The sequence below is a fragment of the Ochotona curzoniae genome, unplaced genomic scaffold (genome assembly GCF_017591425.1).
Source record: "Ochotona curzoniae isolate NIBS_2020 unplaced genomic scaffold, NIBS_Ocur_1.0 contig_1014, whole genome shotgun sequence".
NCBI classification, from domain to species: Eukaryota; Metazoa; Chordata; class Mammalia; order Lagomorpha; family Ochotonidae; genus Ochotona; species Ochotona curzoniae.
Genome location: NW_024464920.1, coordinates 49,145,009 through 49,165,852, shown reverse-complemented (window position 1 = coordinate 49,165,852; position 20,844 = coordinate 49,145,009). Strand labels below are relative to the sequence as shown.

The 20,844-nt window shown below is 55.4% G+C and overlaps 1 protein-coding gene and 1 long non-coding RNA gene across 2 annotated transcripts in view; one reads left to right on the top strand and one right to left on the bottom strand.

The window, feature by feature from the left end:
- The window catches only part of SREBF2 (sterol regulatory element binding transcription factor 2), a 41,963-nt gene that overhangs the window by 15,501 nt on the left and 5,618 nt on the right, over positions 1-20,844 (bottom strand). The window contains exons 2-4 of the mRNA XM_040986868.1: positions 2,466-2,909; positions 1,860-2,041; positions 714-860 (exon numbers count right to left, since the gene is read on the bottom strand). Of these exons, the coding sequence (XP_040842802.1) occupies positions 714-860; positions 1,860-2,041; positions 2,466-2,909 (773 nt within the window). The remainder of the gene's footprint in view (positions 1-713; positions 861-1,859; positions 2,042-2,465; positions 2,910-20,844) is intronic.
- Positions 10,747-12,623, top strand: LOC121160818. The gene is made up of 2 exons (XR_005884580.1): positions 10,747-10,901; positions 12,119-12,623. It is a non-coding gene; the product is annotated as an uncharacterized LOC121160818 (long non-coding RNA).

Below are 20,844 nucleotides of genomic sequence, written 5' to 3'. Positions count from 1 at the left end.
AGTCTGCACAAACTATGTGTCCCTGGCCACATGGCACCCCCGGGCGGTGCTTCCTGCAGTCTGCAAGCCCACCTGGGCTCAGCCGGGCCCTCGGAAGCCTCAGCAGGTCACCTGTGCCTGCTCTTCCAGCACCGCCATCGACAATGCCAGCGCAACCCGTTCACGGACTTCTGCCCTGAGAATTCCCTCCTGTTCCGGCCCATTTCTGCCCGCACAGCTACGCTGTCTCCTCATGCCCCCATGCAAATGCAGTCCTCAGCAGCAGCTCCGCTGGGACAGGCTTCTCGGGCTCAACACGCTCCCTGGCACAGCTCTTCAGGTTCACGCTGGGCACAGCTTCACCAGACGCAAACTCCACAATGTGTTTATCCCCTGCTGTGGGCAGAGTGAGGCTCCTGTGCCCACGTCTCATCTGACCAGACTGCTCCTGCCAGGGGCAGCTGCTCTCACCTACAGCTCAAGGACGCGGTACCCTCCACATCCCTGCTCAGACCCCAGCGCCATCAGCAGGAAGGCTCGGAGCCCCTGAGCTAGCCCTTGCGTGGCAGACCCAGGCCCTCCCATGGCACGCACCGGGCACTGCATCCGGGGAAAACGAAAGGAAGGACGGGGAGCACTTAGATTTGACCGAGCCGTCCCCTAGAGCCCCACTCCCTCCACACTGTGCAGACTTGGAGCCCCCAGGAAGGCGGTGGAGGGCAGGCGACTCTTACCGGGACTTGCAGGGCGGCCGTCTGGATCGGGGCGGTGAGGGCGGTGAGGGCCGGGTTCTGGACGGCGGCCATGACGGGGCTGCCATCTGTCTTGAGGGTCGTCAGGACGAGGGAATCGGTCTTGATGATCTGAGGCTGGACCAGCACCTGGATGGGGGAGGTAGGGAGTAGTGAAAAGCAAGGTTGCTTCGCTTTCCGACCTGGGGGTTTGTTTCCGACTGCATGGAGGGTACAAGAAAAGAGAACTTTCATCAAACTGAGAATAAAAAACATTCCCAGGGCAAATTACAGCAGCCGTTTCAGAAGCTGGCCACTGCGGACAGCCTGTGTAAGGGGCGCAGGGGGAGATAAACCTGTATTTAAAACAAATGTATAGGAAAGACAGTGGGACAGACAGAAAAGCTCTCCCAGCCACTAGCTCACCCCCAAAGTTCCTGAGACAGAGCTGGCCCAGGCTGGAGAGAGAGGCCCAGACTCCGTCAGCCTCACTGGATTAAAAAAAAAAACACATACAAACAAACTCTATTTATTTGAAAAAGAGTTATAGAGAAGGAGAGAAACAAAATAGAGTTTTCCATCCATGGATTCATTCCCCAAATGGCTACAGTGGCTGAAGCCAGGAGCCTCTTCCAGGTCTCCCCTCTTCCGTTTCTTTCCCAGGCACATCAGTAGGGAGCTGGAAAGGAAGAGGGGCAGCCAGGACTCAAACTGGTGTCCATATGGGATCCCAGCGTTGCAGGCAGTGGCTTCAGCTCCGGCCGCAGACTTTTTTAAAGACAAATGACTGCTAGTAGGAAAATGCATACTGTGACACATGGCACAACATTTGTTCTGATTATAAAAATACTACATGCTGCTCCCCCAAAAAAGTAAAACGTGCTCAGCATCAAGTATAGAAAAACAGGGAGAACAGAAAATCATAAAAATAGAATGTTACGTGAGAGGGACCAGCTTGCTGGGTATTGTTCCCGTTTCATGCTGGCTGCGTGTCTAAATGAGAGCACGCCCTCTCTCCTGAGGGCACGTGGATGCCCATGTGTCTGCAGGCTCTCAGCCAGCTCCCAGGGCATCCTGAGGCCCAGCGCCCACCCCTCCTCTCCATTCCTCACCCCGGCCCCTCTCCCCTCGATCTTCACCAGCGCCTACCGGGACCTGCTGCACCTGGGGGGTGCCCACCGTCTGCACAGTGGCGGGGGCGAGCGTCTGCAGCGTTCCGTTGGCGGTCTGGGTCAGTACCCGCTGAGCCTGTACCGTCTGCACCTGCTGCTGGATGGTGACCGGCTGGACTTGAGAGGATGTCACCAGGCTTTGGACTTGAGGCTGGAGGACTTGGGAGAGGAGAAAGCCCAGTCACAAGGACACCCAGCATGTGCCGCAAGTGGGAACCAAGGGCGAATTCGAAGTGAGGGCTCCCACACTTGGGTTCCCGGCGCTCCCATCGGGAGAGCCGGAGTGAGTGCTGGGTTCCTGGCTTCTGCCCAGTCAGATCCTGTCTCTCTCTTTCTCTGACTTTCAAAGAAATAAAACCAATTTTAGAACTTTGAAAAACCACACTTGTCTCTGGCTCGGGCAACATGTGCCCTGTGAGTGTGGGGGCCGGGACCCCGGCCGCCTGTGGGGCTGTTGACCAGGCTGGCCTGAGCACCCTACGTTCAGAGTGATGCGGTACCGTGAACAGACACGATGGCCACCAAGGCCTCTGGACGCGCCTGTCTCCTCCCACTGCGGTCACCCGCGCTGCAGGGGCCTCACCTTGGAAGCTGGTGGCTGCGTTCTGGTAGATCAGGGGCTGCTGGAGGATCCGCGTCTGCTGGGCGGTGCTGAACGTGGTCGGGGCGATCATGACCGTCTGCTGCAGGGGAGCAGGGGCTGGGGGCGCGGGCTGGGGGCGGGGCTGGAGGACGGGCGCCGCCCTGGGAGGCGTGGGAACCGTGCTGGCCGGGACCTTCACTTGCAGAGCAGGGGCCTGGGAGGAGGTGGCCGCCGTAGAGAAGGAAGGTAAGGGGGCCTGGCTGAAGGAGCGCGGGGGCACGGAGGGGTCCACGGCGCCAGCACTGCTGCCCCGGCCGCTGCTGCCACTGCTGCTGCTGCTGCCGCTGCTGCCACCATTGCTGCTGCCTGAGAAACTGGTGCACAGCTGCTCCGAGAACAGGTCCGGAAACTCTCCCACCTGATTGCTGACAAACTGCAGCATCTCTGTGGGCAAAGGAAAAGGAGCCATTTTATGGTCGTCCAAGTGCTGACTTCCAAACTTGCTTCAGAATAGTGGCACAAAATATCTAATGGCTTTTCTTCACCTGTAGTGCCAGCATCCCATTTGGGCACTGGTTCAAGTCCCAGCTGCCCCACTCCTGATCAGCTCCCTGTTAATGGACAGCACTGGAGGATGGGCCAAGGCCTTGGGACATCTGCACCCATGTGAGAGATCCAGAAGAAAGCCTTGGCTCCTGGCTTCAGATCAGCTCAGCTCTGGCCACTGCGGCCATCTGGGGAGTGAACCAGCAGATGGACAATCTTTCTCTCTCTTATCAGTAAATCTTTTGAATAAAAATGAAAAAAAAAAAAAAAAAACCCCACGAATTCCTTCTACCTCATCCAAATGCACTTCATGCATACAACACCCACAAAATAACTTCTTAAAACATTCAGCAAAATTAGCCTTTTTGTTTTACAGGGACATGTCCTTTACAGATGTACAAGGTTTTCCTTTTTCTAAAACTGTGCGAGGCCAGGGCAGATGTGGGTTAGGAAATCCCCTGCGGTCCCCTCTGCTCGGCCTGGGGGCCACACGGGCCTTGGCCTGCTGGACCTCCTCTACCCAGTTTCCAGATTGCTATCAGGGGCTGCCAGTGTGGGGGTGCCAGTGTGGGGGTGCCAGTGTGGGGGTGCCAGTGTGGGACCTCATAACGCAGCTGGAGATAGGCAAGCACAGGGCACAGACACTGGCCAGGGCTCCGGAGCCCAGCAGATGACACGGCCACAGGGCACAGTCACTGGCCAGGGCTCCGGAGCCCAGCAGATGACACGGCTCTGGTCTCCCTAACCCATCATGCGGGAAGCCCATACGGCCACACGGCCCGGCAGGCACAGCCAAAACCAGCACCAGTCCTGGCAGCTCAGCTCCATGGCACCATGGCACAGCAAGCTGGCACTGGGCTCTGGGCTTACGGGCCCACTGTGGCACTCCCTGGGCTGTGCCCCTGACCACCAGGTGAGGAGTCCCAAGATGGATATGCCCACAGGGGCTGTATCTACCTGGAGACTCTGCTCCTCCTGTGGACTACGCTTCCGATGCTGGGGCCCTCCGAGTTCTCACAGGCCTCTCCCAGGTCCCGCTGAGCTCTCTCCCCAGGGCCACTCTTGGGCAGCCCGGACCTTGCAGCCCACAACCTACTGACCTTCAGTTTCCAACATTCCTCCCCACTCCTCCATCCATTTGCGGATGGTGGGCCTTCTGGTCCAGATCCTCAAGGCCACCCAAGGCCCTGATTTGTTGACATCAGTATCAAAAAGCCACTGCACGCAACAGAGCCCATCTCTGGCCGGCCCTCAGCAAGTCGCATGCGGGTCTCGGAGCCTGAGGGTGTGTGTGTACGAGTAAGGGGCTGAAGCATCCAGAGTAGAGGCCTGCTGGAGTCTCCAGGGGTCTCCACACGGGACAGCTGGAGCTCAGCATCTGGGCATTTCCCAGGCTCATTCCGTTTCCAGCTGCTAGGCAGGGCAGAAGCCCCGCACAGGGTTGAACTGCTAGCACTTGGACATTGCCACCCTCACTCCACCTGTGGTGTGTGGGAGGGAGACGTGCTGATGGCCACAGGGGCTGCAGCCCGGCCCAACCACTGCAACTCCTTACAAGGGATGAAAATAAGAAACACCCTCAAATGCAGGAGTGTCAAAGAAACCCAGGTCAGAGCTAACACACTGCAAGTGCAACATACTGTTACAACCAACGTTGAAGGAATCACGTGCTGAGCCTTCCAGAATCCCATGGGACATCAAGGAGGGCAGAAGATGAGGGTGTGCTGGCTGGTGAGCCTGTGCGGGTCTTCAGAGGCCGGCTCAGGGCCTGGCATGGTACGGGGCAAGCTGCCCACGATCCTGTCTGCAGTGCTGTGACACTTCCCACCCAGCCCCCTGCTAATTCACCTGGGAAGGGAGGGGAGGGCGGACCAGGTGCTCGGGTCCTTGCACCCACGTGGGGGACTGGGATGGAGGACCTGGCTCCTGGCCCTGGCCCAGCTCAACCCTAGAGGCCATTTGGGGATTGATCCAGTGGATGCAAGATCTCTTTGTCTTTGCAACTCTGCCTTTCAAGTATATAAAAGCAACATTTACAAACAGGCTGGCTGAACCTGACCCTGCCACCCAGAGGCTGCTTGGAAGACACACACTTGGCCTCTGAGGATTAGTAAAATTATTTATACAGACTGTCTGGTGACCTCTGAGCGCCCATGACACAGACACTCCTCCACCTGCTTATCTGCCCTCAAAACCCTCTCCATGGGCTGGTGTGCAAAAGTCAAGCAGGGGCACAAAGGTCACGGGGCAGGTTAGGAACCTGTGAGCTGATTACCCCTCCCTCAGAAGGCTCCAAGAGAGCCATGTCCGGCGGGCCACATAGCCAGGCTCCGGCTGTGTGGCATGGTGGAGGCGCCTGCGAAGACCAGCGCTGGTGAACGGGAGCATCCTGGCCCTCCCGTGGGAGGAACTGGGCAGCAGCTGCAGTCTCTAACAGGGAGCCGCCCCTCCCCGGGTGCCCTAACGTCTCCTCTGAACACGTGCTCTGCCAGGATGCGGGCTCTCAGTTCTGCAGAGACTTGTGAAGCCCAGAATAAGGCTGGCCTGGGAGAAGGCACAGGGTTTTATGGAGCTCGGAAAATGATCCTCTGCTTCCAGCCGCAGCCCACACACTCCCAGGAGCCGGGCGCTCCCTGCCAGGCGACTGCTTCCACGCAGGGCTAACCTGCTTAACAAAACCAGCAGGGCTCCAGGAAACACAGCTCTGCCCTCTTCCAAAGCAACTGCCCAGCTGGCTGTGTGGGAAATTCCAAAAACAAGTCTCCCAAATTGGAGTCTCCGACCTCGTGTCCACGTGTCTGAAGCCTCCCTCTGCCCCGGGGAGAGAGAAGTGTGGGGAAGTGTGCTCAGACTTTGCAAGGGCCCCCTGGGGTGACCACATCTCTGTGAACCAGCAACTCCCACCCTTTGGGGACAGGGAGAAGAGTTCACAAAGATCCTTACACTGACATTTTGTTTCACTTTGTGTTAGGCAAGACTTTAAAATACTTTGGGGGGGGGGGGTGGATCATAAAAGTAACATTCAGTACAGAAAATGTCCAGGAAATGGTTAAATGAAGACAGCAAACAAAGTCAGCCAGCCAGTCAGGTGCCCCCTACACCCCCGGGGTGACACTGCCCATGTGCCAAGCCAGATTTCTTCCTAGGGCACATTTCTATGTTCGTGCAAATGGTTCTACAAGGCTGGGCTCACACTGATTGGGTGGCAACTGCGCTCCCTTTGCTTAGTAAAACAAACATACAAACACACACACACAAACCCTCTTTTTCTCAAAATATTTAGTTACTTATTATTTTGAAAAAGACAGCAATTTCTCCCAGCCACTGGTTCACTCCCCCAGATGGCTGCAAAGCCAGAGCCGAAGCCGGGAGCTTCCTCCAGGTTTCCCGTGTGGGTGCCGGGGGCCCAAGCACTCGGGCCACCATCTGTTATTTTTCCTAGGCCATTAGCAGGGAGCTGGATTGGAGGTGGAGCAACCAGGACTTGAACCAGTGTTCTTATGGGACGCTGGCACCGCAGGGAACAGATCATACCTGTTAACAAAAGCCACGTCGACCCCATAGGTCTTGTTTTTCCAAAGTCCTACAGGAGGGGCAGCATCGAGGTCGTATGGACCAAGCTGCTGCCTGCAATGATGGGATCGCGTAGGGCACTGGCTTCTACTTCGGTCGCCCCACTTCTGTTTTCCACTCATTTGAGCATTACACTGGCTCAGGGAAGGCTGCCCCAGTTTTGATCCAGCTCCCTGCTAATGGCCCAGGAGACGCAGCAAAAGATGGCCCAAGTGCTGGGCCCTGCCACCTCCATGGGAGACCTTGGGGACAGCTCCCGGCCCCTGGCTTCTGCCTGGCCCAGATGTGCTTGTGACCATCTGCGAAATGAACCAGCAGGTGGAAGCCTCTCCTCTCTGTAACTCTTTCAAATAAATAAATCAAAAAAGAGGCACTTGGTAAAGCAATTAACACGCCACTTTAGACAGCTCAACCCATGTCAGAGAGATTGGGCTAGGGCACCAGGACCCCACTAAGCAGCAGTAATGGTTCCAGGAACTGGATCTCTGCTTCTCATGCAGACTGGGCTCCTGCCTCGCAGCTTTGACCTGGCCCAGCCTGGCAGTTCAGTGATTCAGGGAGATTCATCTGTCTGCTTCGGTTTCTCTGCCTTGCAAAATCTGTAAACAAACATGCATTGCAGACTCCCAAGGTATTGCACCATATTGTGCAAGAGTATTTCAGATTTAGTGGGGCCAGGCAATCTCAGCACTGCATAGAGGCACGGGTTCGTGTCCAGGCTGCTCCAGCTCCCATCCAGCTCCTTGTCAGTGCACCTGGGGAACGCAGCAGAGGATAGCCCAAGTATCTGGGTCTCTGCACCCATACGGAAGACCCAGAAGCTCCCAGCACAGCCACGGCCACGAGGCCACTCGGGGAGTGAACCGGCAGACAGAAGATTTCTCTTGCTCTCTAATTCTTCTTTTCAAACAAATAAAACAAAAAAAAATTTTTTAATGCTTATTTTAGAGCTAAAATTTTTAAACTCTGCTAATGAAGGTTTTCAGAAGCTCATGGAAATGTGTATCAATGTAAAAAAATCAAAATCCGGCTTTTATTTCCACTCTGACCATGAATTTTGGAATGACTGTGTATTACAGTGTACTGGTGCTCTAGAATTTGTTTAGCTGCTTTGTAATAACGGATGACTGTGTTATTGGTGACACAACCACCTTACACAAAATTCTTGTCCCATATCCCTGATTTTCTTTCTAAATTATTATTTAGGGGTGGGCACTTGGGCATTTCCTGGGCAGCTCCATCCCAGGGGACTGGCTGCTCCCTGCCCTGGCTCCTCTGCCGCCCATCAGCCTCCTTGCCACCTGCACCCAAGCACTCCGTCTCTCCATCTCTGGTTCCTGTTTCAGTCAGACAAATCCACCATTTACAATCTATTTTTCTTCTTACTGAAAAGGGGAGGCACGGAGACAGACAGATCTTCTACCTGCTAATTTACTCCCCAGATGTCTACAACAGCAGAGGCTGGCAGAGGCCAAGGCCAGGAGCCTGGAACCCAGGTCTGGGACTCGCTGGAGGGTGGCAGGACCCAACCTCTTGAGCCGTTCATTCTCTGCTGCCTGCCAGGGCGGGCATGGGCAGGAAGCTGGGACTGAAAGGGGAACTGGAATGCCACACAGTTGTGCCCCATGTCATCCCTAGCTATTGCTTTCTTTAGAAAAATTTCCTCGAAGTTGGATAGCCGAGTCAGGGACAGAGGAGTGCGCGCAGTCAGTGCTTCTCGGCGTCTGTAGAAACAGATGCTGGCACAGTGGAAGCAGGCCAGCGTGGCACTGGACTTGCACGGCTGGACACAAAGCACACCTGAAAGCCTTTTTTCATTCCAGTTTTATTTATGATTGGCTTTCTTCCCCTTGCAAAACTGTCTGGTTTCCCCCCTCTCCTATTGAGTCTATGCGTCTCCTTTTCTTAAAAAAGTTTCCCACATTATGGATATTACTTATTTGCGAGTATATCCCATCCTTTGTTCTTTTTGATTTAATCTTTTCAGGAAAAGAGAAGCTCCTGTGATTAGGAATCACCAGGGCCTGGCAGGTGACCTGGTGCAAGCCCTGTCCTGCTGAATAGTACAGAGAGAGAGGGAGGCAGGGAGAGAGAGAGAAACAGAGAGGGAGAGAAAGAGGGGGAGAGGCGCCCAATGCCTGGCGCATACTACATTACACATACTAGTCACAGTGTTTTGACAGCTTTGCCTCATTCTTTGTTATGAAACCACAAATCTGCCCCGATGCCTCCGATGCCACCAGGGAAGCGTCTGAACACGACAGGAATCGCATGTTTGCACATGTGGGAAGCCACGCCCAGCTGGAGCAGAGTGCATGCGGCACCCAGAGACCCCCTCCCACAGCGCCCAGCCGTGCTCCCCCACACTGGTGTCAGATCTTCCCCTGGAACCCAGCCATTCTCCTCCCACCAGCAGCTGCAACCCGGAGCAGCCACCGCCACGAGCCAGCCTCTGTCCTTCCAAGGCCAGGCACCTTGCTCACTGTGGTATTTAAGTCTTTCTTGGCCACTCATCTGTACAACTCTGATACTATTTTACTGTGCTCCTATCTCTCTTTTGTTTTTTCTTTGTTTTACCTTTTTTGTATTGGAGCTGCTCAGAGCGCAGGGTGACAACAAGGGGCTTGGTGGCACACGTGACCTGCTGGGCATGAGATGGGCCACACACAGACGGCAGAGAGGGGTAGGGAACAATGGGTGCACTCCACGCTGAGGGGTCTCTCCTAGAATGCCCTGTCTTAAAGGTGCCCTGAAACTGGGGCTACGTCTCAGTACCTCTGGTTAAGCCACCACTTGGAACATGAGCATCCCGTCTCGGAGAGCCAGTTGGGGTCCCAGCTACTCCACTTCCAATCTAGCTCCCTGCTAACTAGCCTGGGATACAGGAGACAAAGCATTGGTCAGGGACCTGCCACCCACACCCCAGGGACCTGGAGGAAGCTCCTGGTTCGGCCTGGCCTAGCCCTGGGGCTTTAAGCCATTTCGGATGTGAACCAGTAGATGGAAGATCTCCACCCCACCCCCCTGCCTCTTTCACTCTAGCTTTCAAATAAATAAATCTTGTTTGTTTTTTAAAAAATATTTATTATTTTGTATTGGAAAAGCAGATAAACAGATAGGAGGAGAGACAAAGAGGAAGATCTTCCATTTGATGATTTACTCCCCAAGTGGCTGCAATGGCTGGAGCTGAGCCAATCTGAAGCTGGGAGCCAGGAGCCTCTTCCGGGTTCCCCACTCGGGTGCAGGGTCTGAAGGCTTTGGGCCGTCCTCGATTGCTTTCCCAGGCCACAAGCAGGGAGCTGGATGGGAAGTGGAGCTGCTGGGATTAGAACCGGCGCCCATATGGGATCCTGGCGAATGCAAGGTGAGGGCTTCAGCCATTAGGCTACCGTACCAGGCCCAAATTTTTCTTTTTAAACTGGGGAATAAAAAATTAACAGGCCGACATCAGATGGGAGGGTCACGTGTATAGTAACCATTCTGCTCTGTGAGCACCATGTCTTTCTCCCCATCACACGCCCAGGGACACAAGCAGGACCGAGAATGGGGAGGGGCAGGCTGGCCAGCTGCCGTCTGGAGTCCCACAAATCCAGGGGACACAGCTGTGTGTGTGTATGTACCAGAGACTGGGGATGCTTGATCACCTAGGAGGGCCAAGTGGTGACTCAGGCACCCTTTATCTCAACTACCAGCAAACAGGTCACAAAGAAAAAAACAGGTAGGGAGACAGGGCTTCTCGAAAGCACATTGCGTAACATTCGCAAACGTGTCCTTGCACAGGCTACACAGAAGAGACAGCTGGAAACACAGACCCCTTTGAGCCCAGGAGCCGTCCTGGGCAGCCCCTTCGACCGCTGCCTTTCCTCTGTGGCACGTGAGCTCTGCGGTCGAGGGGTGCTCCTTCAGAATCGCCCCTACTCCACGGGCACGCTCTGCCAGGGTTCCAAGCGCAGCCTCCGACCCTGAGGATCATGTCTGCCCAACACCCTTTCATTTCACAGCGCTTCCAGCTCCGTGACCGCCGCTCCTGGGCTCCCCACCACGCACTCTCACAAACGCTTTCACTTCCCACTCACCTGAGTTCCTCATCTGCCCCAGAAAAACAGCCTCGCCCTTTTCCGCACACGCCTGGGGTGGGGTGGCCTCTGCTAGGGCCACCCTCTTCCTTCCTGTGAACTCCCACAATTCTCCTTCAAAACCAACCCCATGCCCTTGGCCAGAGCACTCCTGTCATCTCAGATCCAGCCATCACTCAGATGCCGGGGGGTGATTCTACAAAGATATGTCTCCCGACAAACTGAAATGAGGCAAAAACAGGTACATGAGCCCAAGTTCCGGGTCCCTGTGCGCCCTTCAAGCCGGAGTGGCCGTGACAGGTCATCTGGAAACGAGCTTGTTCGGCTTTCTGTCCACTGCTGATTAAGGTGGTTAAGGCAGACACCAACTTGTAGAAACTGGTTAAGTCACAAATGATTTGTTTGGTAAGAAGAAAAAAAAGATACCTTCTAAAACTTTGTTTTCAGTGCCCCGCACGGTGTTAACCAGCTTGGCACCACCACATGTGCAACCCTGTTACTGCATTTTCCTTTTATAAATGCCAGGGTCTTGCATTCTCTTCCTTAAAGCATTTACTTAAGGCAGAATGAGAGATCACTTTTCCGTCCACTGGTTTACTCTCCAGTAAACCACAACTACAGCCAGGGCTGGGCCAGGCAGAAGCCAGGAGGTCAAGTTCTTGAGCCATCACACACTGCTTCCCAGGCCGGTCGGCTGCGCAGGAAGCCAAGCAGCTCGGACTCAGACCGGTGCTCTGAGATGCGACCCCATGTCCCGGGTGGAAATTTTCACTCGATGCATCACAGAACTGGCCTCTCTCACATTCTCTTCCATGGACTTACTAGTATTATAACATTAACATTATGATATTTGTATATCTGCTCCTGACAGTAGCATGAGTCTCAATGGCATTGTTAAGTACTGTTTGAGGGGTTGGCTGGCACCCCACACTGGGTGCCTATTTGAGTTCTGGCTGTTCTGCTTCTGCAGAAGGTGGCCCAAGGGCTTGCGTATCTGCCGTCCACACGGAGGGGTAGGATGGACTCCAGGCTCCTGGCTTCAGCCTGGCCCAGCCCTGGCTGCTGTGGGCATTTGGGGAGAGAGCCGCTAGTGGACGGAAGAGCTCTCCCTCTGTCTCCCACCTTGCCGTCCCTTCTCCTGTCTCTGCCTTTCAAACAAATATTTCAAAAAAAAAAAAAATTGATGATCATGGGGCCGGTTCATGTCCTGGCTGCTCTACTTCCCATTCAGCTTCCTGCTTACAGATGGTGAGAGCAGAGGAGGATGGCTCAAATCCCTGGGCCCCTGTACCCATGGAGGAGACCCGACTGGCTCAGCTCTGCCCGTTGCCACGGGTCGAGTGAACCAGCAGATGGAAGACAGCTCTGGTCTCTCCTCTCTGTAAATCTGCCTTTCTAATATGAAAAAAAACCCAGATCTTTTTTTTTTAAATTGGTGATCGTATTTTTTTGAACCAGGAACTGGCAGAGACATCACTGCCTCACAATAGAACAAGATGTTTTTAAAATGCTGATTATTTTGGAAAATCTGGACAGATCTTTGCAACGTCTTCAAAGTTTCCATCCTGGAGTCAGTGTGTAAATATAAAAGGGCTCTGAGGTTGGGACACGCAGGGCGTTCACAGCCACCGAGCTAAGAAACCAGTCCTGTAACCTCAAGCAGGGAGTGGTGTCACTGTGCCGTCGGCGGGACCTGTTGGAGCAGACAGGGAACATGGCGACACCAAGGACCACAGGAGGCAGGGCAGCTCCTGGGCTGGGCTGGCAGCAAGGTGCACTGGTGGCCAGCGAACCTCACCGGGGCTGCTGGGCTCACGGCAGCAAACTCGGGCGTTCTCCTTGCTGAAAATGAAGGCAGCCCAAGCTGCCCTGAATGTCCAGTCTGTCCTGCTAGGGACGCATCCTGAGCAACAACTAAAGATTGTGACCTGAGACAGGAACCAAACTCATCCAGCGGCAAAAGCAAGTCTTGAACACTGGCCAAAAGGAGTTCTAAAGAGGCCCCACAGGGACAAACACGTCAGGGACCAGGGACCAGGGGACCAGAGAACAAGGAATCGCATGTAGGAAGAAGAGCAGGAAGCCCGCGTCACCGCAGAGCCACGCCGGACTGGCCGTGAATCCAGACAGCCCCTCCCCGCACCTGAGGACTCCCAGCATCGCACCTGACAAAGCCGCAGGATCCTGTAACACCAACTTGAAAAGAGAAAGTCTGCAGGTGTGATTCGATGGACACACTGAATGAAGCCACTGTTCACACACCGCAGTTACCTATTTAAGTAACTCCTCTCGTGAATTCGTTCATGTATTAGAAAGGCAGAGAGATCTCTCAGTTACTGCTTCATTCCCCAAGCCTCTGTAGCAGCCAGGGCTGGGCCAGGAGCCAGGAATTCCATCCAAGTCTCCGTCCCACGTGGGTGGCCACCACCTGCTGCTCTCAGGCAGGTCACTGGAACCCAGAGGAGCTGGCACTCCACCCAGGCACTCTGACCTAGGGCGTGGCTGTGCCCCGGCTGCTGTGACAAATACCCACCTCACTGATACTGAAAAGCAAGCACACTGACTCAGTGACAAAGCTGATCTCAAGTGCGCAGAAGTGGTCCTGGTAAGACGGTGTGGGCCACACAGTGACCACCCTGGGACTTAGCACTGGACTTGGCCAAGCGTGGCACCAGGGCTCAGGGAACTGGCTCAAGTCCCTCTGACACACTCCCACGTGGCTGACCTGTAACTCGTCTTCTACTCTTTTCCTCTACAAAACAAACATCTCTTCAGTGTTACATTTATGCTGATTACAGCTTGGGACAAAGTTGGAAGATAGACCTGGGGTGACATTAGAGACTCTGGGTTGCGTGTGGAGGGGCATCTCATTAATTCCCAGGCCAGTGGCAGGAGGTGGGCATGTGTACAGCCACCCCTTGAGGGGATGGGGAAGAGATACTTTTAGCTGGCTCACCCTATTTTGCAAATATCCTTCCTATCCAAATGAATATTTTCCAAATAGGTCACATGTGTGTTCAGCAAGCAGAAGCTGAGATCCTGCCGGGAGACGCAGCTTCACTCGCCTTCGATGTAGGACTCCTCCAGTGGGTTAGGCTGCCGCTTGAGACTGCAGGTACCAGTATCTGTGTGCTGGCTTGAGTCCCACCTGCCCTGCTTCTGATCCAGCTGCCCGCGGATGCGCCCAGGAAGGCAGCAGTTCAAGGCCCGGGTCCCTGTCACCCATGTGGGAGATGTGGAAGGAGTGCTAGGCTCCTGGCTTTGGTCTGGCCCAGCCCTAGCTGTCAGGACCATCTGGGGAGTGAGCCAGTGGATGCAAGGCATTTCTCCCTCTGTGTCACTCTGCCTTTGGAAGGAGGCACCTGTGCACGGGCAAAAGGCGCTGGCTGGCACCTGTCACCTAAAAGCTGCTGCGTGCTCTGGTTGTCCCTCTTTGTCTCTTGTTTACATGTGACTATGTGACAAAGTTCGAATACTTTTGGGTTCTTTGTTTTACTTCTTGTGACTGCTTTCTGGGCAGGGCACCTCCCAGTGAGTTAATAGTGTGAAGCACCAGGGGCAGTGAGCCGAGGGCAGCTGAGGCACGCTGAGCAGCGTGCAGAGAGGGGCGGCTGAGGAGGGAAGAGCTGACCTCTCCAGAGGTCGCCAAGCCCCCACGGTGCTCCCCACCCACCACTCAGACCAGGCAGCCCACTAGCGGTACCTGGCCATCTTTCCCCATGCGCTACTTTAAAACGCTGGCTCTTGGAAGGAGGTCGAGACCAGCCCCTGAAAACAGCAATAAGGAAGGAAAATTCAAGCCAATTAGTAGAAGCAACAATAAAAATACTATATTAATTGCTTACGTTTATCAAGATCTTCCTATGTGCCAGCAATTACAGGAAACACTTCACATCAATTTCCTCATTTCACGTCTAAAACACTTTGAGGTCTCCCTGCCACCTTCCCTTGGCAAAGAGGGAAAACGAGGCACAGGGTTTCAGTCATGTGTCCGCCGTCACAATCGGGTGGTGTCGGAGCTCGGATTTGAAGTCAGGCTCTGAGCCCCCACCTTGGGCAGCAGGGAGGGGGAGCCCAGCAGGTACCCCCACCTCCTCCTCCAGCATCCTGCGTTCTTTGCTTCACCTCAAGGAGACTAGACAGTTGAGCAACACAGAGCTAAGGTGCTGAGGCTCCAACCCTGCACGTACTGACCTTCCATAGCACAGGTGAGCCAACCATTCCAGGCACGAGCCCCCAGCCCTTCCTGGGGGTGAAGGGGCGACCTTTCCAGTGGGCAAAACCCAACCATGCGCAGCAACCCACCCTGCTGCCCACGCTTGCACTCATGCCCACGCCCCACACCTCCCTGAGACCAAAAGGGAAAAACACTTGCAAAGCAGGCTGTTACATCATGCCGGAAACACCCCCTCAGCCTGTGTCTGGCGTGTGCTGTGTGCCACGGGCTGGAGGATCCTGGAGGCCAGCACGCGACCAGCACAGAGCAGGTTGTAAGAGGTGCTGAGGTTCTCCCCGTGTCCCCATGTCCAGAAAAACACAGCCAGTGCCTTGAGCTGTGACGGGGTGAGCTGAGAACAGGCAGAGGCCCCACACAGACCACTCATTCTCTGCTAGCAGACAGCGGACACCACGCCAGGAAGGACCAGAGTGCTTGATGAGTGAGGGAGTGGAGAAGTGTGTGGGCCGCACCATGCCAACAGGACACGTCCTGCGGTCCTGCAGGGATGGAGTTGACCAAGGGAGAAGCCCAGAGCCAGCAGCGGATGCAAGCCCCTTACAGATCTGTCCTGCTCTACAGATTCCCCCTGGGCATTCTTGGCAGTGGGCAAGGCTTTCCGTCAGCCAGCTCGGGCTGAGTGCCAGCTCCCATGAGGGAATGCCCCAGGAGGTGGCACAGTACACCCATCATCACGGCAGGGAGTTCAGTGGGCGCTCCCGCCCCTCCTCCTGCACCCTGGCTCTGCTGTGGGCTGCTGGCTTCCCTCGGGCTGGACCAGCTGGCCAGCTTAGGTCAGCCCATGCGCCACCTTTCCAAAAAAAACGCCTCTTCAGTTGCAGCCATCGGCAGTTTCTGGCTTATCACTGAGAATCCTAACCCTGAGAGGCACGATGAAGTGAGGGACAGCCGGGGAAGGCAAGGCAGTCACCATGGTGGTCTGCAGGCCACCAGCATCGGCTGAGTCCTCCCAAGCACCTCCTCTCCCCAACCCTTCACCCTCGGCCTCATCTCCCTCCACGCCTGCATCCTTTGCCCCAGCTCTGGCCACCCCAACAGCTTTATCTGAGCCTGGCTCTGCTATATGACACCTCCACTCTTAGAGTCAGGTGTTTGGGGCTGTACTCTGGGGGTTCACAGGTGCATTCAAGTTTGAGAACCTCTGACCTACACTGTATTCTGGCCACGTTGAATCCGGCTCCGACAATTTATCAAACTACTACCAAATGTGGTCCCCTGCCTCCATCTTCCAAAATTCCGTCACAACACAACCTATATGCCAAAGTCTCAACTAAGATCTTCCGTTTCCCTTCTTTGGTGCTCCAAGGATTTGGCGCAAATGCCCCAGCTGTGTCCCACTGCGCTGCTCACCTGTCAGCTCCCTGCAAGGAGGACTCTTAATCACATGAATCCTGCAGTGCCCAGCATAGGCCCGTGAAGCTCAAGTGGGCTCAGACAGCCAAGTTAGAAACCGCTAGTGCTTCCGGACATCACACATTTCCCACCTCCCTCCCACTGGGCAGGGGAGGGTGGGACCCCACCTCAGTGGACCCAGGGTCCACTCTACTTCCTGTCAGCCCATCTCAGGCCCATTGTTTTCTCTCAGTGCCTTCATTTCTACCCAGGGAAATGGGTGTGGGTGTGACCATGCAGCTGTGCCCTCCCAGGATGTGATAGGAGGACCTGTGTGCAGTGCAAAGCCGCTGGGAGTGCAGGACCTCAAGAACGCTGACCCCTGGGAGTGCTGGACCCCGGGAGTGCTAGTCCTCAGGAGGGCTGGGCCCCTGGGGGTGCTGGGCCCCTGGGAGTGCCAGACCCCGGGAGTGCTGGCCCCAGGAGGCTGGCTCCTGGGAAAACGCATTTCTCCCCCTAGCCACTGCAGGGTGGCGGCCTGGGCTGGGCATACCCAGTAACGAGGCGGCATCTTGTCTGGCTCTGCAGCTTGGGGCTTCTTCAAGGTGCCTACTAGACCCTGAGCCCAGCAGACCTGTTCAGCAGGCCCAGAGGGAGGCGTGGCACTGTCAAGGCCTTGCGGCACCCTTCGTGAGCAGTGGCCCAGGCCTGAGCAAGGCTGCAGGAGCTGTTTTCTAGGGCTCAGGCCCTCTACAGTTGAGGACCAGCTTCTGGGGAGGGCTTCCCGAAGGGCCCTGACCTCGAGGCCCTGGCGCTGGGCTCGTGCTCCTCTTGAAAAAATTCCACCACGTTGACCAAGTTCAACGCTGGAGTCTTGTGGCCAGGGACTGGAACAATTTACTCCACACTCTGACTGCTCCTGTGTCCCACCCACCACACCTAGACAAGCCCTCTGAAAAGCAAAAACATGAACCTTCCAAAGCTGTCTTCTCAAAGTAAGGTCTTCAGTGTTGAGTTCACTCGGGTCCCTGGCTGAGTTCTTGCAACACCTGGTATGGTCAGCGCCGGCCCCACCTCTCAGGGGAACCCATGGCTCAGCCAAGAGCCCTGGGACCCAGGGGAAGATGCCCGAGGCAGGCGTGGAGGCTCCGGGCTCTCTCCCAGACACCACCCTGCATTTGCAACTTGGACACTGGCTCACTTCAGAGAAGGATGTGGCATGGGGCACAGGAAGGCTCCGTGGGTTCTGCAGCGCAAAGTCTGGATTGAGGCCACCGTCCCACCCTGTGCGAGCTGAGTGACGTGGACTGCCTCCTCATCCCCGGGAAGCTACAGAGGTGGAAACAGGGTTGGAAGCCAAGCATATTACAAGACGACGTGGGTTAAGGGCATGCAGCTACGCGTGCTCTCGGGGTACAGGAGCCCTGGAGGAAGGTCTGCACGCCAGTGAGGGACACGGAGTGGGTGCTCGTCACGTGACTGTGAAGTAGAGATGACCACACAGGCGGCCAGTTAACTCACGAAGAATAAGGTGCTGTTCACAGAGAGAATGTGCCCCAGGAGGAGCAAGGCACAATGGTTCATAATCCATCCCACTAAAGAATTAAACACAGCGGAGAATGCCCATCGCAAGGCGGGGGTCCAGCCTCGTCCCAGAAGCTGCCAAAAAGGATGGACCGAGAGCACAAGCATGGGGGTGCAGGGACTAAACCGCTACCGGCGACATTTGTGCCCTACACTGGACAGCCGGCTGCTGCTTCTGTCAGTGCACACCCCGGGGGCGGGCAGCAGAGACGGCCTGAGCGCTCGGGTCCTGGCCACCATGTGTGAGGCCAGCACGGGTGAGCTCCTGGATGCTGCCTGACCCCTGCCTGATCCAGGCCAGGCTACTGGGAAGATCTGGGCAGTGAACCAGTGGGGACAAAACTCTCTTCCTGGGCCCGGCGCGGTGGCGCAGTGGTTAAGGTCCTCGCCTTGCACGCCTGGGATCCCATATGGGCGCCGGTTCTAATCCCGGCAGCCCCGCTTCCCTTCCAGCTCCCTGCCTGTGGCCCAGGAAGGCAGCCCAAAGCTTTGGGACCCTGCACCCGCGTGGGAGACCAGGAAGAGTTTCCTGGCTTCGGAACGGCATAGCATCGGCCGTTGCGCTCACTTGGGGAGTGAATCATCGGACGGGTCTTCCTCTCTGTCTCTCCTCTCTGTATATCCAGCTTTCCAATAAAAAATAACAAAAATAAATCTTAAAAAAAAAAAAAAGAGTAAAAAAATCTTTTCCTCTGTCAGTCTGCCTTTTCAATAAATACATTTTTATAAAAAAAAGATCCAGGGCTGGCGCTGTAGCATAGCAGGGCCACCTGCATCTGCTGTCAGAGTGGCACTCCCGCACCCTGCTCACATGCCTGGGAAGGCGGCAGGTCCCCCACATGGAGGACCAGGATGCATTCCTGGATTCCCCAGCATTTGGAGGCGTTTGGGGGAGTCTGCCAACAGAGGAAAGCTGTCCCTCTCGATACCTTCCTTGTTTTTCAAGTAAATCAAAGTAAACAGGTAACATTTTTAAAAGATGACTGCAAAAAAAAAAAAAAATAGTTTGGCCATTTCCTAAAATACTTGCAGTTTGGTTAAAAAAAAAAAAAAAAAGACCTTAAGAGAACTACAGTGAAAGGAGGCAGTTTCTAGAAACGCCATCTATAGCGATGAAAAGCCCAAGAGTTTGTACATGAGGACGCCCTGCAGTGTCCGGGCGGTGAGGGATGCTCCCTGGAGCGCATGGGAGAGAGCTCGGGCAGAGCAGGGCTCCAAGTGCCCCAGAGCAAGAGGGCTGAAAAGGAGCCGTGCTACCACAGGGGCGGGTGTGAGCACAGAGCAGGCAAACCAGCAAGACTGCCCCAAGAGACAAGCCACCCACGCAGAGCCCGGTCCCTGCCACCGCGGCTGTAGGCAAGCAGGGGAGCCATCCGGGAGCAGGCACAGAGGCCGGGAGAAGCCAGGCTGGACGCGGAGGAGACTGCAGTGTCAGTGGAGGGGAGGAGCAGCGGTCAGGGTGTGGAGATGTTGGGGAAGAAGCCAGAGCTGGCAAGCAGAGGTTTGGGATGTAGTGGAGTCTGTGACGGTGAGGTCCAGGGAGGCAGAAGCCTTAAGGACAGGTGGGAGAACTGAGGCGTCTCAAGCTCGGACTGGACCAGGAACCTGTGGGGACAGGCGCTGCCCCAACCAGCAGTGGGCGTGGACATCAGCGCCCATGTTGTGGGCGACCTAACCTAAAGCCACCGTGCACAGAGCCAGGAGGCGAGTTTCTGTCTCTTTTAAAAATCAAATCCTATTTATTTTTATAGATTTGAAAATGGCAGAGACAGAGGTTTCCATTGTGCTGGGGTCATTCCTCCAAATGCCCACAGTCAGGGCTGGACCAGGGCAAAGCCAGGAGTCCAAAACTCAGTCCTCCCAGGGTGGGCATCAGAAGAACCAGGACTCCAACCCGGGCCTTGCAATGCAGGATGCCGGAGGCCCAACTCCTGATACCACCACACCCACCTAGGATCTCAAAACTCCCTCAGGCGCATCTCACGGGACTGAACAGATCACTACAGCGGAAACCCTGCAGCTGTGGGAGGTCGGGAAAGCGCTCCATGGCAAGGTACAGGACAGTGCTTCTGGGGTGGGGTTGGGGGTGACCGTCATGACTGGAGCCCTTTTCTGTGGCATCTCAGAGGTGATTGGCTGCTTCAAAATGGAGCTCAACATCTCCTGCCTGGCCACGTGAGCTCCCCAGGGCCTTCCGTGAGTCACATGTGGACACAGAGGTTGCCAGCGACGCCCTGGGTGAAGCATGTCCGCTCAGAAGGGCTGTGGGGTCTGAAACAGGGTGGAAGTGACAAACAAGGCTTTTCCACAGAGCAAGTGCCTGGACCCAAGGCCAGGTTCACTTCCTGCTGAGTAAGGGGTGTGCCTGTTACAGACAGAAATACAGAAATCGGGTGGGGGGTGTGTGATTTGCATTGTTAATGCCAATCTGAGTGTTCACAAATTGACTATTGTCTTTAAACAAAAGGGAAAAGTCCTGAAAGAGCCAGCGGGATTCATGACCTTTCCAGGCTCTGCAGAGATGAAGTTGGCCAGTAGGTCCCGAGAAAGCCCTCAGAGAAGGTAGGGCACTTGGGGGCATGCCCCCAGATCCAGCGTCTTGTTACCCACATGCCCAACACAAAGCAAGAGGCTGCAGAACAGGCTCAGCTGTCGGCAGAGAGAGTGAAGGAGGCCAAGGAGAAACGCCAGCGGCAGACAGCCAAGAGCAGTGTGTGGCTGTGTTCCCCACGAGCGTTGGTGCGTCCACAACAAGGCTTAAGGGTGACAGAGAACTAAGACTGGACCTAAACTGCTGCTCGGAGTGCCTCGGTTCTGGTCCCGCCTGTCTGGAACCGGCTTGCTGTGAATGCCTAGCCCCAGGAGGGGGATGGAAGGGGACAGCTCAGGTTCCTAGGTCCCCCACACCTGTGTGGCAGACCCATAATAAGTTCCAGCTCGTGTTTCCAACCCAGCCTAGCCCTTCAGCCCTGACTGTTGTGGGTGGTTAGTGAATACATATAATATATATTTCTAAATGTCAAGATTTGAG